The sequence below is a fragment of the Mustela lutreola genome, chromosome 7 (genome assembly GCF_030435805.1).
Source record: "Mustela lutreola isolate mMusLut2 chromosome 7, mMusLut2.pri, whole genome shotgun sequence".
NCBI lineage: Eukaryota > Metazoa > Chordata > Mammalia > Carnivora > Mustelidae > Mustela > Mustela lutreola.
This window is the reverse complement of record NC_081296.1, coordinates 123,174,643-123,190,780: the sequence shown is the minus strand read 5'-3', so window position 1 is coordinate 123,190,780 and position 16,138 is coordinate 123,174,643. Positions and strand designations below refer to the sequence as shown.

The 16,138-nt window shown below is 41.7% G+C and overlaps 1 protein-coding gene across 4 annotated transcripts in view; it reads right to left on the bottom strand.

Moving 5' to 3' along the window:
• ATXN3 (ataxin 3) overlaps positions 1-15,334 on the bottom strand; it is a 36,177-nt gene extending 20,843 nt beyond the window's left edge. For 2 of the 4 annotated variants that reach the window (XM_059182473.1, XM_059182474.1), the window contains exons 1-5: positions 15,236-15,334; positions 7,547-7,711; positions 7,256-7,300; positions 5,347-5,432; positions 4,885-4,951 (exon numbers count right to left, since the gene is read on the bottom strand). In XM_059182473.1, the coding sequence (XP_059038456.1) occupies positions 4,885-4,951; positions 5,347-5,432; positions 7,256-7,300; positions 7,547-7,711; positions 15,236-15,259 (387 nt within the window). In that variant the 5' untranslated portion in view covers positions 15,260-15,334. Of the gene's footprint in view, positions 1-4,884; positions 4,952-5,346; positions 5,433-7,255; positions 7,305-7,546; positions 7,712-14,358; positions 14,527-15,235 lie in introns of those variants that run through there. The other 2 variants (XM_059182472.1, XM_059182475.1) reach the window with 2 other exon arrangements.
• Positions 15,335-16,138: the final 804 nt, after the last annotated feature.

The window sequence follows — 16,138 nt, the reverse complement described above, 5'->3', positions numbered from 1 at the left end:
GACTCAGCATCATGACCTATTACGTTTTCTTGATTTTGACAGATACAATGCTTTTCCAGTCATTTATTTTGCCAAAGACAACATGCCAATGGCCAACAGACACATGAAAAGATGCTCAACATCACTCATCATCACAGAAATGCGTATCAAAACTACCATGAGATAATCAGCTGTCAGAACGGCTAAAATCAAACACACAAGAAACAACAAATGTTGGCAAGGATGAGGTGAAAGAGGAACCCTTGTGCTCTGCTGGTGGGAATGCAAGCTGGTGCAGCCACTGTGGAAAACAGTATCAAGGTTCCTCAAAAAATTAAAAATAGAACTACCCTACAATCCAGTAATTCCACTACTAGATATTCACCCAAAGAATACCAAACACTTTGAAAAGATATATGCACCTCTATGTTTACTGCAGCATTATTTACAAGAGCCAAATTATGGAAGCAGCCCAAGTGTCCACCGACACATGAATAGCTGAAGACAGAAGATACACACACACACACACACACACACACACACACACACTTGGGATATTACTCAGCCATAAAAAAGAATGGCTTACTCAGCCATAAGAAAGAAATCTTGGGGCACCTGGGGGGCTCAGATGGGTAAGCCTCTGACTGTTGATTTTGGCTCAGGTCATGATCTGGGGGTCAAGAGATCAAGCCCTAAGTCTAGCTCTGTGCTTAGATCAGAATCTGCTTAAGACTCTCTCTCCCTCTCCCTTTGGCTCTCCCCCACAACTTATGCTCTCTCTCTCTCTCTAAATAAATAAATCTGAAAAAAACAAAAACAAAACAAAACTCTTGCCACTTGCCACAACATGGATGGATCTAGAGAGTATAATAATAAGTGAAATCAGAAAAAAAAAAAAGGGGGGGTGCCTGGGTGGCTCAGTGGGTTAAAGCCTCTGCCTTCAGCTCAGGTCATGATCTCAGGGTCCTGGGATCGAGCCCCGCACAGGCTCTCTGCTCAGCGCGGAGCCTGTTTCCTCCCCTCTCTCTGCCTGCCTCTCTGCCTACTTGTGATCTCTGTCAAAAAAAAAAAAAAAAAAAAAAAAAAAGTGAAATCAGTCAGTGAAAGACAAATAATATATGATTTCACTCATATGTGGAATTTTAAGAAATAGAATAAAGGAACAAAGAAAAGAGACAAATCAAAAACAGACTTTTTTTTTTAAAAGATTTTATTTATTTAATTGACAGAGAGAGATCACAAGAAGGCAGAGCAGCAGGCAGAAAGAGAGGGGAGGAAGCAGACTTCCAGCTGAGCCGAGAGCCCAATGTGGGGCTTGATCCCGGGACCCTGAGACCATGACCTGGGCTGAAGGCAGAGGCTTTAACCCACCAAGCCACCCAGGCACCCCAAAAACAGACTCTTAACTACAAAGAACAAACTGAAGGGATGGGTGAAACGGGTGAAGGTGATGAAATACACTGACCGTGAGCAGCACGGGGTAACATAGAGTCGCTGATTCACTATACTGCACACTGAGACTAATGCAACGCTGCATGTTAACTACACCTGAATAAAAAACACACACAGGAAAATAAAAGAAACTTTTCCAGTCATCTTTCTCGTAATACAAGAACCTCATACAAAAGACTATGTAATGAGAACTATAACTATAAACAAAAATAGAAATTAGAGCCAAAGATAAATCAAAATGATAGTATTTCTTGTATTTGTCAAAGATAAAGTAATTTAAAATGTGAAAACTCAGTTTTATTTACTAATTTTTTTGAAAGTTTTATTTATTTGAGAAAGAAAGAGAGAGAGTAAGTGAGAGTGTGTGGGGAGGGGCAGAGGGTGAGAGAATGCTCAAGCATGCTCCTTGCTCAGCGGGCTGGATTTCACGAATCATGAGATCAGATCTGAACCAAAATCAAGACTTGGACAGTTAACTGACTGAGCCACCCAGGCACCCTAAACATTCAAAGAACTAAAATTTGGGGGATGGCTGTGTGGCTCAGTCAGTTAAGCGTCTGCCTTCAGCTCAGGTCATGATCCCAGGGTCTTCGACTGAGCCCCACATTGGGTTCCTTGCTCAGTGGGGAGCCTGCTTCTCCCCCTGCTTATGTGCTCTCTTGCACTCTTTCTCTGACAAATAGATAAATAAAAGCCAAAGGTTAAATAATCTTGGCAGTGTCCTCCATTGTCTTTCCCTAGAGTTGATTCCCATTCAGTTCACCCCTAATGCGCCACACTGCCTTCCCTGCTCTTTGTAACTTAAGAGGGATCTTTAGGGATAACCATGTCACATGAAGCAGCCTCTAGGTAGCTGACTTACAAGGTAACAGTACAGTTCCTGCTTTTGAATGATCTCATTGATTTAATTCAATGCACTCGTTCTTGATTTCATTTTCCTTTTTGTTCTGTTATTTTTTTTTTTAAAGATTTTATTTATTTATTTGACAGACAAAGAGAGAGAGAGATCACAAGTAGGCAGAGCAGCAGGCAGAGAGAGAGAAGGAAGCAGGCTCCCCACCGAGCAGAGAGCCCGATGTGGGGTTTGATTCCAGGACCCTAAGACCATGACCTGAGCCGAAGGCAGAGGTTTAACCCACTGAGCCACCCAGGTGCCCCTGCCCTGTATCACTTTTTTTTTTTTTTTTTTTAAGTTTTATAGGGATGTAACTGACATGCAAGAAATCACACACATTTAAAATGTCCAATTTGAAGTCGAACATATCTATACACCTAAGAAACCATCACCACAACTGAGTTTCTGGTGCCCCATATAATCCTAATCTCTCACTGCTCCTTGCCTTCCTCATCCCCAGGCAACCACTGGTCAATCTGTTTTCTGTCTCTATAGGTTGCCTTGAATCTTCTAGACCTTTATGTAATAGAACCATCCACTACGCAGTATTTTGTCTGGCTTCTTTCATTTAGCTTAATTATTTTTAGATCCATCCCTGTTATTGAACATACCAATAGCTCATTTCTTTTTATATTTGATCATTTACAATAACCCTCTTTTGAAAATTCTAAATTCTAAAAAAAAGGACTTTAAATAATTGTTTCGAAAGTGGTATCATGTATATAAAGATCTTTGATTATTGTTTACAAAAATGATATCTTAAGTACATTTCTTGATTTTAAGTACATTTCTTGATATTCTTTTTTGAAACTGCCCCCCACCCAAAACCAGAAATGACTTCATGTAGATATATGTATTACATGGCATTTTGGCATGTGAATAATCCTGATATGCTAAAGCTAACATAACTGAAAAAATTTTACTCACGCTGGACATTGTTTTAGGCTTCATGACACTATTATACACCAAACACAAATCTATAAAAGTCACCATTAACTGGATTAACATCTTTATCACATAAAAACCCACTAAAAATAACCACATCTGTATTAAATAGAAACTTTTTCTTATGATATAGTTAAATTGTGCAGTTGACCCTGGCTAGGGGTCAACTTCCACAGTTGAAAATCCACATGTAACTTTTGACTCCTCAAAAAACTCAACTATTGGGCGCCTGGGTGGCTCAGTGGGTTGGGCCGCTGCCTTCGGCTTGGGTCATGATCTCAGGGTCCTGGGATCGAGTCCCGCATCGGGCTCTCTGCTCGGCAGGGAGCCTGCTTCCTCCTCTCTCTGCCTGCCTCTCTGCTTACTTGTAATTTCTCTCTGTCAAATAAATAAATAAAATCTTTAAAAAAAAAAAAAAAACTCAACTATTGGGGCGCCTGGGTTGCTCAGTGGGTTAAGCCGCTGCCTTCGGCTCAGGTCATGATCTCAGGGTCCTGGGATCGAGTCCCGCATCGGGCTCTCTGCTCAGCAGGGAGCCTGCTTCTTCCTCTCTCTCTCTCTGCTTGTCTCTCTGCCTACTTGTGATCTCTCTGTGTCAAATAAATAAATAAATAAAATCTTTAAAAAAAAAAAAAAAACTCAACTATTAATAGCCTACTGGTGACTAGATGCCTTACTGCTAACATGAACAATTAACACATATTTTGTATAATGTATTATGTATGTACCTTTTTTTTTTTTAAGTAGACTCCATGCACAACATGGGCCTTGAACTCGCAACTCTGAAACTAAGAGTTGCATGCTCTACAATCAACCAAGTGCCCCTTATATACTTATTTCTACAATAAAGCTAGAGAAAAGAAAATGTTACTATGAAAACCATACAGAGAATACATTTACAGTATTGTACTGTAAAAAAAAAATCCATGTGTAAGTGGACCCATGTAGTTCAAACTCATGCTGTTCAAGAGCCAACTCTGCATGGTTGTTATAAATAAATCCATAAGGGAAACTGATACTGTCTTTTTTTTTTTTTTAAGATTGTATTTATTTATTTAACAGAGAAAGAGACACAGCGCGAAAGGGAACACAATCAGGGTGAGTGGGAGAGGGAGAAGCAGGCTTCTCACAGAACAGGGAGCCTGCTGCGGGGCTCGATCCCAGAACCCTGGGATCATGACCTGAGCTGAAGGCAGATGCTTAATGACTGAGCCACCCAAGTGCCCCAAGGAAATTGATACTGTCTTTTAAAATAGGAAATCTCGGGGCGCCTGAGTGGCTCAGTTCTTAAGCGTCTGCCTTCAGCTCAAGTCATGATCCCAGGGTCCTGGGATTGAGCCCCGCATCAGGTTCTCTGTTCAGCAGGAAGCCTGCTTCTCCCTCTTCCACTCCCCCTGCTTATATTCCCTTTCTCACTGTCTCTTTCTGTCAAATAAATAAAATCTCAATTAAAAAAAAAAGAAATAGCAAATCTATCAAGATTGAAACCGTACCATATACACATATATGGTAACTTTCTTCACCTTTAAGGTACCAATCCTTTACATTATAGTTACAAATGGAGTGCAAAATGAGAAAATGAGAAAAAAGAGAGGGAAGGGGAGAAACATTACCTGTTTCCCTAATTTTCTAACTGTAAACCAGTGTTCTTTGTAATTGCATATAAATGATCTTTCATTTCTAGAAAAAGAAAAAGATACATACACAAGTTGAAATAGTAGAGTTCATATTCATTTACTTTATCTACTGGCAAGTATTATAAAAAACATTAGGATTATGCTCACAGTTAGGGATCACTGGTTTTTAAGAAATTACAAAACAGTATAAATCTCTCTGCAGATTAGTGGTGCTAGGCACACACATTGGCCTCGCACAGCATTTAAAGATCAGCTCCGACACTGAGGTGTGGGGAAGGCTCAGTGGGCAGATGTTCACGACATCCCCCAAAAATGTAATGGGAAACCGAGGGAATGAAACAGGGATCATCAAAACAAAAGTATTCAGAATAAACATTTCTTCTTTAAGAAATTTTAACTTTAAAAATCAAATTTAGGAAAAGCAAAATAAAGTCTTACATGGGATCGATCCTGAGCCTCTGATACTCCGGACTGTTGAAGAGAATTAGTTCTAAACCCCAAACTTTCAACGCATTGCTTATAACCTGTTAAAAAAAAAAAAATAGCAACTTTCCATAAGCTAAACCATCAATTATTTAAGTAGTATAGCATGTTAGGGTATAAACAACTGTATTTTATATATAATTTTCCCCAGAAGGTTATGGTTTTTTAAAGGGGTGTGTGTGTAGCTGCATCACTAAATCCATAGAAGAACAAACACAGCATTAAAGGAGTGCTATTTACACTAGGTTTCTGGAACATCCAGAGAAGCACACAATTCCTAGATAGAAGTGCCTCAAAAATCCAGATGTACATTCTATCCAGTGGGTACTATTCTTAAAACTAGTCCAATATACACATGCCATAATTTGGCTGCTACGGGTCCTGCTTTAGAAAAGTTATATCAACTCACTATCTAGAGGTTTCAGTAGTGATAAAAATTCTGTCTATTAAAAAGAGTTTTTTCTAGGAATTTCAACGGAAGCTTTCAGAATTTAAGCTTCTGTTATCATCGGTTTGTAATTTGTAGGGGGAAAAAACCCACAAAAACATACCTGATTACTTCAGACTGAGAAAACAAAAAGCTTTCTGAGAATTCACCCTCTGCCCTCCAAGGCAGCCAACAGAGCCGGAAGTGAAGCAGATACCTGCCCGACACACAGTGAATGCAGTGCAGTGGGCACATGTGAGCAGGCACCAAGAACAGCACTGCACACACAGGCAACGGCAGGTGCTGGGCCTGCCCCGGCCTCCTCCAGTTCTGCAGCAGCCGCGGAGGGCTGCAGGCCACCATGGAGCCCTGGGCAGACAGGCTGCTGCATAAGGAGTCCGCAGGACAGCACAGGGGAGTGCGACAGAGATATGTGTATAAACAGACTCTTCATGAGAGCTTCTGGAAGAACTCTGGACACACCTCTCAACCTCTCAGGGGTCAGAAACAGAATGAAAGACCCAAAGAGAAGATAAAAGATCTCACCAGTACATGTACAATCACCCACAGAATTCAAGGGGAGACCTTAGTTGCAAAAAAGAAAACCAGCAGAAGCCATAGACCATAATAAAGGAATCCAATCCTGGTAGGTGGATTTAAATGGAAGGCAGTGAGGTGTTGCGTTTTCTCAAATTTACACAAGTAGGAAGCATGAAATACTGCAACTTATTGGAATTATGGTTATCAGCATCCAGATGTAAATTAAATAGTCTCCTTTCAAAAAGCCCTACTCTAAAAACGAATGTTCTGGGGTGCTTGGCTAGCTTAGTCAGTTAAGCATCTGACTGTTGATTTCAATTCAGGTCTTGATCTCAGGGTTGTGAGTTCAAGCCTCACACTTAAATCCAGGTTGGGGATGGAGCCTACTTAAAAAAATAAAAAATAATAAAATAAAATAAAATAAAATGAAGCGTCTACAATCCTAATTTTCATGTTTATCTCTATAAAAATCTAGAGTATAATCTTACACTTTTTCCCAGTTTTTTTTCTTGTGCTCTATAGCTCATTTTTACTTTTTATTTATTTATTTTTTTAAAATATTTTATTTATTTATTTGACAGATAGAGATCACAAGAATGGGGGTGGTGCAGAATGCTGAGCAGAGAGCCCAACCCGGGCTTGATCCCAGGACCCTGAGATCATGACCTGAGCTGAATGAAGGCAGAGGCTTAACCCACTGAGCCACCCAGGTGCCCCTCATTTTTATTTTTTTAATAATCATACACTCTTAGACACCATCTACTGGAGGAATTTCTGTAGGTCATATCATTACACTGACCATGAAAGGCTGTGAAAAGATATTCACATCAACCCTATTCTTAGCTTGAACAGTGCCTGGGACATAAACAACCCTTAGAGCATGCTTTGACTACTTACTTGAATAGAGAAAAAACCGCTGTCATCCATATTTCCAGAAGGCTGCTGTTTAATTTGGATAGGTAGTTGAGGCGGAGGTTGAGGGTGGGGAGAGAAGGATAAAAACTGTCATTAGTGTGCATATTTAAAATAACATCTTGTGCATTCCCATGTACACAGTCAAGAGCACAATTATAATTAACAAGTCAGAGCCCCATAGGAAGAATGGCGCATCCTTTTCTAAACAGTACCCACATTAAAAAACAAAAACTAAAAAACAAAAACGTGATTTAGTGGGTTTAAAATCAGTACCTGTAAAAATGTGCGATAGTCTTCACTAGTAACACCTCCTTCTGCCATTCTCATCCTCTCTTCCTCATCCAGCTGGTGTGCAATTGACGATAATTCCACAGGGCTAAAATATTCTCCTTGCAATAGATTATTCAAGCAATGCTGAGCACAAAGTGAGCCTTCTTGCTAATATTTCCAAAAGAAAAAATTCAAATGTGACTGGTTTAACAGATTTGTACAGTAGCTTCCTCTAAAGAGGAATTTAATCATTAACTTAATGCAGCCAAACAGAACCGTTTGGCTTTAGATAAGTATGATTAACATAAATGCAGGAGTTTTCACTTGCTAACACTTCCTTCATTATTTTACCACTAATAAAACTATAATTATTTAGCTATATGAACAAAAACTTGAGAATGATTTTTTTTTAATTTATTTGATACAGATCATAAGCAGACAGAGAGGCAGGCAGACAGAGAGAGAGGGGAGAGCAGGCTCCCTGCTGAGCAGAGAGCCCTATGTGGGGGGGATCGATCCCAGGAGATCATGACCTGAGCAGAATGCAGAGGCTTAACCCACTGAGCCACCCAGGTGCCCCTTAAGAATGATTTATATTAAACAAATATCACTCTCTATCAGATATGTCAAATTTCATACTTTACTAGAAACTACTCTATAAAAAACATTAGCACCTCTCATTTTCAGTACCTAAAATACATACATCTTCGGAGGCTCCAACGCAAATTAAAAATGCTGAAAGGGAATTTTAATCGCTAGAACATTTGTATTCTTTTATCAAGACATTCTACCCAATCTAAATGCTTATTCAAGGAGGGGTACCTGGGTGGTTCAGTCATTAAGCGTCTGCCTTTGGCTCAGGTCATGATTCAGCATCTAACTCCCTGTTTAGCTGGAAGCTCCCACTCTCCCACTCCCCCTGCTTGTATTCCCTCTCTCGCTGTGTCTCTGTCAAATAAATAAATAAAATCTTTAAAAAAATACATATTCAAGGAATTTGAAATCAGTGAACAAAAGAATTTCAAGAACTGATATATGTAAGAAAGATCCCATTTGATGTTAATGAAGACTGAAGCTAAGAGAGCCAAGGTTCTCTTTGGGGAACTCTGCACAAAATGTGTATATAGTACAGTACAATGGGCAAAACTTCCAAAAACCACCCCTGGAGCTCATTTCCAGACAAGCCAGCAAGGAGAGCTGCATCCACGAAAACACAGGATCTTCAAGATCACCACCTTCCTATGGTGCGGAGTGGAGTGAGTACAACTTCCCGCGGGCCCAGGGTCTTCAGGTGCTGGGTGGCTGGCTCTCAAACCATTGGCTCCCCAAAACTAAATCCAAGCTGCCTGGCACTGAGCAGTCTGCCTATCACCCTGCTCCCCACAACAAGGCCACTCTCCCATGCTTGCCTTGTAAGAAGGGAGACAGCCTGGTGGGTGAGATCCCTTCCTGTGAACACAGATCCCTCTGCGGGATGATGGAAGAAGATGACATTTTTCTTTTCCTGCTAACCTTGCTTTCTTTTTCCCAAGTAAAGTCTTCCCCAGCCTGTCTTACCTTGTGCAATTTGTTCTTTTTCCCCAGTAAAGTCTTCCCCAGCCTGTCTTACCTTGTGCAATTTGTTCTGAGCTACGTTACTCAAGAGATGGTCACCCCAGAGAGCAACATCTTGCAAGATACATATTTTTCCTAATGAATTTTCTAGGAACAAGATTCAGTTTCTGAAAATGATACAGGGTATATGTATACAACGGAACAGGATGGAAGCATTGAGACCATCTGAGTGTGAGATAGGGGACTGAGATAAACTCATCTTCAAATTCTAGTACAGAATAGGTACTTCACCTGAAGGTGAAGACAAAATCTTTCCCTCAAGTCACAGCTACATAGTGAGAGAGAACTTATCTTGACCTTGTTTCCCTCCTACTGTATTCCTATTGCCAAAAAGCAACTCCTTCTGAAAAATAAAATGTGAATTGAAGAGATACACAGACCTCCTACTAATAATATTCTACTGTACTGAAAGATGGGCAAGACAAAGAAGTATTCACAAGAAGATAGCCAAATGGCTAAAAAACACAAAAAGATGTTCCACTTCATTAACCATCAGGGAATGACATAGTAAAACCACAGCGTTACTACTATAGATTCTCCAAAAAGCCTAAAATGTTGGAGATTAGAAACATTAAAACTACTGTATACTGCTGATGAACATTAAATTGCACACCCACTCGGGAAAACTATTTGGAGTATCTACTAAAGCTTAACATCTACCAACCCTATGATCTAGCAATTCCACAACTACGTGCATAATGCCAACATTAGAAATGTAAACATACATTTATCAGAAGACATCTATAAAAGAGCCACTATTCGTAACGTTCTCAATCCAAACCACCCAGATGCCATCAGAGTAGAAGAGGTTAATTGTGTTATATTCAAAAGGGAATACTATATGACAATGACAATGAATTAGCTACAGCCACCTGCAACAGTATGGATCAATTAATGTTAAAGAAGACAGATTCAAGGGGCACCTGGGTAGCTCAGTTGGTTAAGCATCTGACTTTTTTTTTTTTAAAGACTTTATTTATTTATTTGACAGATAGAGATCACAAGTAGGCAGAGAGTCAGGCAGAGAGAGAGAGGAGGAAACAGGCTCTCCGTGGAGCAGAGAGCCCAATGTGGGGCTCAATCCCAGGACCCTGAGACCATAACCTGAGCTGAAGGCAGAGGCTTAACCCACTGAGCCACCCAGGCGCCCCAGCATCCGACTTTTAACTTCAGCTCAGGTCATGTGTCCCTAACCTGGTTTTGTTACACTTAAAAAAATTCAAGTAACAACAAAAAGACCTCTGCTAAGATACAGCTATTTTCACATATCAAGAGCTCCCTACTACAGTTACCAGACACTGGATTTGCTGGGAACAGTTCTAATGCAAATTTTCTGTCCATCTGACAGGCTACATGCCTCAGCTTGGTACTCTCAAACTACAGTCATCACATTGAATACATACATTGAAATTGTGAATCCAACTATTAGTTTAAAAATTCTCTCTATAAAAAAACTAAAGAGGGGCACCTGGGTGGCTCAGTGGGTTAAAGCCTCTGCCTTCAGCTCAGGTCATGATCCCAGGGTCCTGGGATCGAGCCCCACTTTGGGCTCTCTGCTCTGCAGAGAGCGTGCTTCTCCGCCTCTCTGCCTACTTGTGATCTCTCTCTGTCAAATAAATAAATAAAATCTTAAAAAAAAAAAAAAAACTAAAGAAAGTCTCTATAAAAAAGCCTTGAAATAAAAAAAAGTAAGCATTTAATATCAAACCTTGTCTCAGTAAAACTACTGCTGTAGGAAACATCAAGTTCTGTACTTCTAATATGATTTAATGGAAGAAAAGAACTGTTCTGTCCAAATTTAAAATCATTTTTTAAAGTCACAAGATGAATCAAATTCTGTATGAACCAAAAAAAAAAAAAAATTGCACAATGGCCCCACCTAAGATTACCCATCCCTGCGCCCAACTTATTCCCACCCACCTCTTGCTCATGGAACTTCAACCAAAGTTAGATAGAAGTTTATCTGTGCCATAGTCAAAATTCAGTAGTACTGAAATTCCATGATTTCAGGCCCAGACTTATTGTGCTGGGATTAGAGAATGAACAAACTAAGATATTTTATTTTATTTTTAAGATTTTATTTATTTATTTGATGGGGCGCCTGGGTGGCTCAGTGGGTTAAGCCTCTGCCTTCATCGGGCTCTCTGCTCAGCAGGGAGCCTGCTTCCTCCCTCAATTTCTGCCTGTCTCTCTGCCTACTTGTGATCTCTGTCTGCCAAGTAAATAAATAAAACCTCAAAAAAAAAAAAAAAGATTTTATTTATTTGAGAGAGAGAGAAAGCACAGGGAGAGCAAGAGTGAAAAGAAGACTCCCCACTGAACAGGGAGAACAATGCAGGGCTCAATCCCAGGATCCTGAGATCATGACCTGAGTTGAAGGCAGATGCTTAACCCACTGAGCCCCCTAGATGTCCCTATCAAGGTGTTTTATAAAACCATAAATAGTGAGATGCCTGGGTGGCTCAGTGGGTTAAAGCCTCTGCCTTTGGCTCAGGTCATGATCCCAGGGTCCTAGGATCGAGCCCCACATTGGGCTTTCTGCTCAGCAGGAAACCTGCTTCCCCCTCTCTCTCTGTTTGCCTCTCTGCCTACTTGTGATCTCTGTCTGTCAAATAAATAAATACAATCTTCAAAAAAAAAAAATCCAAAACCATAAATAGTAACTGGAACCACATCACTCCCTTACTGTCCCCAAAGTCTTCAGGACCAACCTGCCACTAGTTCAAATTCCCAGAGATACTACTGTTTATAACAGATTACAATAGAAACCAGGCATAAACCTAAGAGTGTGTGCTCAGAAATGGCCTAACCTAAAGAGTCACGCCATCAACCTAACAGATCTTCATCCCATCTCAGGGATGATAAGGTTTCACTCCCATTATGAGGGTCAGCAAACACATGCATCTGAGTAACAACAACAGCCAGTATGTCTATACTGCTGGTTAGGAAGCCTTCCAAGTGCTTATAGCCGAGGTGGACACTTTACTATCCTCGCACCACAGAGGAGGAAACTGGAGCAGAGAGATATAACAAATAACTTGCCCAAGATCGTAATGGCAGAGTTGGGATTCAAACTCAGGCAGAAGTTTCATGTCTATGATATTATTACTTCCTCAAATCACTCATTTGGAATTTGGTTATTCCCAAACCTAAACTATCCTAAATACAATTATGAACCAACAATCACCGAAGGGCAAAATGAATATTATAGTCAAAGCTCAGCATCTTTTAAGTATTTTCAAATACAATCCCCAAAAGTTTGATTATCATTCTCAGTTTTCATTACATTAAAAGTACCAATTGAGATGGCACAGTGACTGTACCAAGAGCAGGCAGCAACAGAAGTAGTAACAAACATGACAGCAGACACCAGAACCAAAACACCCAGCAGTTAGTGGCCATTTAGTATTAGGATCTAAGCTAGGGGTTGGCAAACCCTAGCCTATAGATAAATACAACCTGCTCCAGTAGCTAAGAATGGTTTTTATGACTTTATTTTTAAAAAAATTTTAAAGATGTTTTTATTTATTTTAGAGAGAGGGAGAGTACATCTAAGGAGGGAGGACGATAGGGGAGAGGGAGAAAGAATCTGAAGCCGACTCTGTGCTCAATACGGAGCCCCACGCAGGCCTGGACCACATAACCCCTGAGATCATAACCTGAACTAAGACCAAGAGCCAGCTACACAACTGACCGAGCTACCCAGGTGCCCCGGGTTTTATGATCTTAGATAGTTGGGTAAGATACCCATACACACATCAAACAAGGATATGTGAGATACCATAGATGGCCTAGAAAGCCTGACATATCTAAAAAAAAAATTATTTGCTTTAGATAAATAGCACCACACACATCTTAGAAGCTCAAGAAATTCTCAATTCGGTCAAATATTTATTGAGCAATTACTATGTGCCAGGCATGGTCTTAGGCACCGGTGACAGATCACCAAGCAACTGTTAAGCTTAGATTCTATCTTTAAAAAGGACACTCAAAATGGTAACTCTGAAAATGGGGAAACCAATATCCCACAGAAGGCAGCTGCAAGGCCTGTTGTAGGCAGGTATCTCTACATACATAGCTTCATTAGAGTCAAAGCTGGTTCTCTGAGTCTAGCAAAGGTTAAGTGTGTGTGGCATAGGGGAAGGGAGTGTGCTAGAAAATGGCATATTAAGCTAAAACATTCCCAGAATGGGCTGAGTACAAGATTAACAATGGGCCCTATGGTTACAAGTGCTTCCCATTCTTGAAATATGCCCCCCAAACCTTACCAGCCTCACCTATTAAGTATATTTGTATATAAGTTGATGACCAAGGTATCATTTTAAGTATCTTTAAGCCTACACAGATGCTTACTGTGACTTTTTTTTTTAAATTTAATTTATTTATTTGTCAAAGAGGGATTGCACAAGCAGGAGGAGTGGCAGGCAGAATGAGAAGCAGGATGCCGACTGAATAAGGAGCCTGATGCAGGACTGGATCCCAGGACCCGAGGATCACGACTCTAGCCAAAGGCAGAGGCTCAAGACTGAGCCACCCAGGCATCCCTGGATAGTGAGTTCTTTCAGGAAAGGACATCTTTATGAGGCTGGCACCCAGCTGCTTCTGATCTGGTGGTTCAGTTGTTACCTTCACTGAAATCTATCCGAATAGCGCCTCATACCCACCAATCAATATTTGTAAAAACATATTATATGAATCTCAAGAGGTGGTGTGGAAATGTTTAAAGTCTTCCATTTGAAACATCTGGTCCTACACTAAACTTCTGAAAATTAATAATAAAAATATGTATATGTAGGGTTCTCATCACCCAATCTCCTTATGCAACTAAATTTCTCTTGTGCAAGACTCATAAATCATGTCAATTGAGTCAAAAGATTAGTGATAACTATACCATTGAGCCCTTACCCACACATAAAAACTGGTCTACTCCAGTGTTAAAATGTGCTAAAATGTTTTCTACAAAGAAAAGCATTCTACTTAACTACTCGTTTAGATTTATTCTGTGCCCCTTTCATCTTTGATGGCTCTGAATTGTGTGACTTTTTAAATGGATCAATGAAAGTGTACAAGTATTTAACAAAACAAAACTCCTTTGCTCTCACTACATAATAACCTCACTAGCAACCCTTTCCAAACATGATAACTATTATGAAACAACATATCATGTGCCAAAGTTGTCCTGAAGAAGGTTTCACTCACACCCAAATAGCTTGTTTACTGTGTGTGAGAAAAGACGAGTTCCTCCACATGCCACAAAGAGCATCTTCAAGTGCGTGGTCATCCAAGAGTAAAACACGAACACGAGGCGGACCAAAACACAATTATTCCCGTCCACTCCTAATACATAATAAGAGAGCTGGCCTCCTGCTCTCTTTCCATCCGGAAAGATGCAACTACCAAAAGAAACGAAACCTAAACATCCCGTAACAAAAACTCTTGTGACGACTTCCCTATTTAGGGGCGCGGAGGATTTCCTACCTCACTTCCCTAAGTGTCAGCCCCTACAGGGGACAAGCCAAGGACCCCGCCCTCGGGAGGCTCCTGGACCCAGTGCAGGCGAACAAGAACACAACCCCAGAGATCTAAGTGTATGGGAGGTTCCAACATAGAATTGAGGAGCCCAGAGAAGGAAAAGTTAATTCCGCCAGGAGCGGGACTGGAGGAGTGGGGTGGAGCTGGCAAGGGTCGAGGGACTTGTCGAAGAGGTGAACAGCTAGAAACCTAGGCGAGTGAAGGAGAAGGGACTGGAGAACGAATCCCACGGAAAGTGGAGGGGAAGAGCAGAAGCTAACCCATTCGGTGCCAGCCCCCTCCCGTGCCCCATGGCGCCCCCGGCCCTGCTTCATTCCCTCCCAGCTCCCCGGCGCTCCCGGCCCGGGACTCCACCTGCAGCCGCCTCTGGGGCACAGGGTGCGGTGGGGGCGTCGGTGAAGCTCCCCGCCCTATGAAGCTCCTCTGCCCGGCGAGACTGGGACGGGGGCGACGGGGGCCCCCGCCGGCGCTCCGAGAGGAGGAGGTACCGCGCCCCACCGCAGCCCCCGCACCGCAGACAGCTCCCCACCGAACGCGGACACTCACTTTCTCGTGGAAGATGGACTCCATGTTTATTTGTCTGGAGCCAACGGCCCCCGCGCCGAACCACCCCCCTCCAGCCCCGCCCCTCAGCCCCACCCCTCCTCCCACCCCGCCCCGCCCCGCCTCGAGCCGCCCCCACCCACGTGCCTCGCACAGACCAATCATCCCCGAGGATATGAATCACGTGGAAAGAAGAGCAAGTGAACGCCGGGGCGGTAAATGCAAGCGCACGTGACCTTTGTAGCGCGTCCTCCCATATCCCTCTATCGGGCCGGCTGGGGGTGTTGCAGCGCCACCTATGATCTGGAGGAATTTCTCTGCTTCCCACCCATTGCTATGGATTTTTAGGCTATTAAGGGGTCTGGGTGAGGAACACTTGGGTTCTATGTTCTTTTATGTTTTCCACTTTGTACTTTCTGCTTGTATCTGCGTTAAATTATTTAATATCTTTCTCCTCCTCCCCCACTGAAAGCCTGATTAAGCAAAAGACCTATTGCATTCCCCAACACTAGCGCTTGTGTAAAAATACAATATTTATAGAGAGCTTATTGTAAGGTAGGCATTCTTTTTGAACTACTTTGCATATATTAACGAATTTAATACAACCACCTTTGACATAGGTGTTGTTATGATCCCTTTTTACACGAGGGCACTGATGCACAGGAAGGTTAAGAAAAGAAGGGACTCCAAGGTCAGCTAGTGAGTTGCCCTTGCTGGAGTCCAAATCCAGACACCTTGTTACTAAGTGTCTGCGTTCTGACCCTGAAAAGGCAGCATGAGTTGGGGGAACTGAAAGTTCAGTGAAGTGGAGAAAGGGGTTTGATGAAGCTGAAGGAGTAGGAAAATAGTAGATTTTGCACCTTGAAATTAGATTAAGGAAGTTGTTTTTAAAGACAGTTGGGGAGT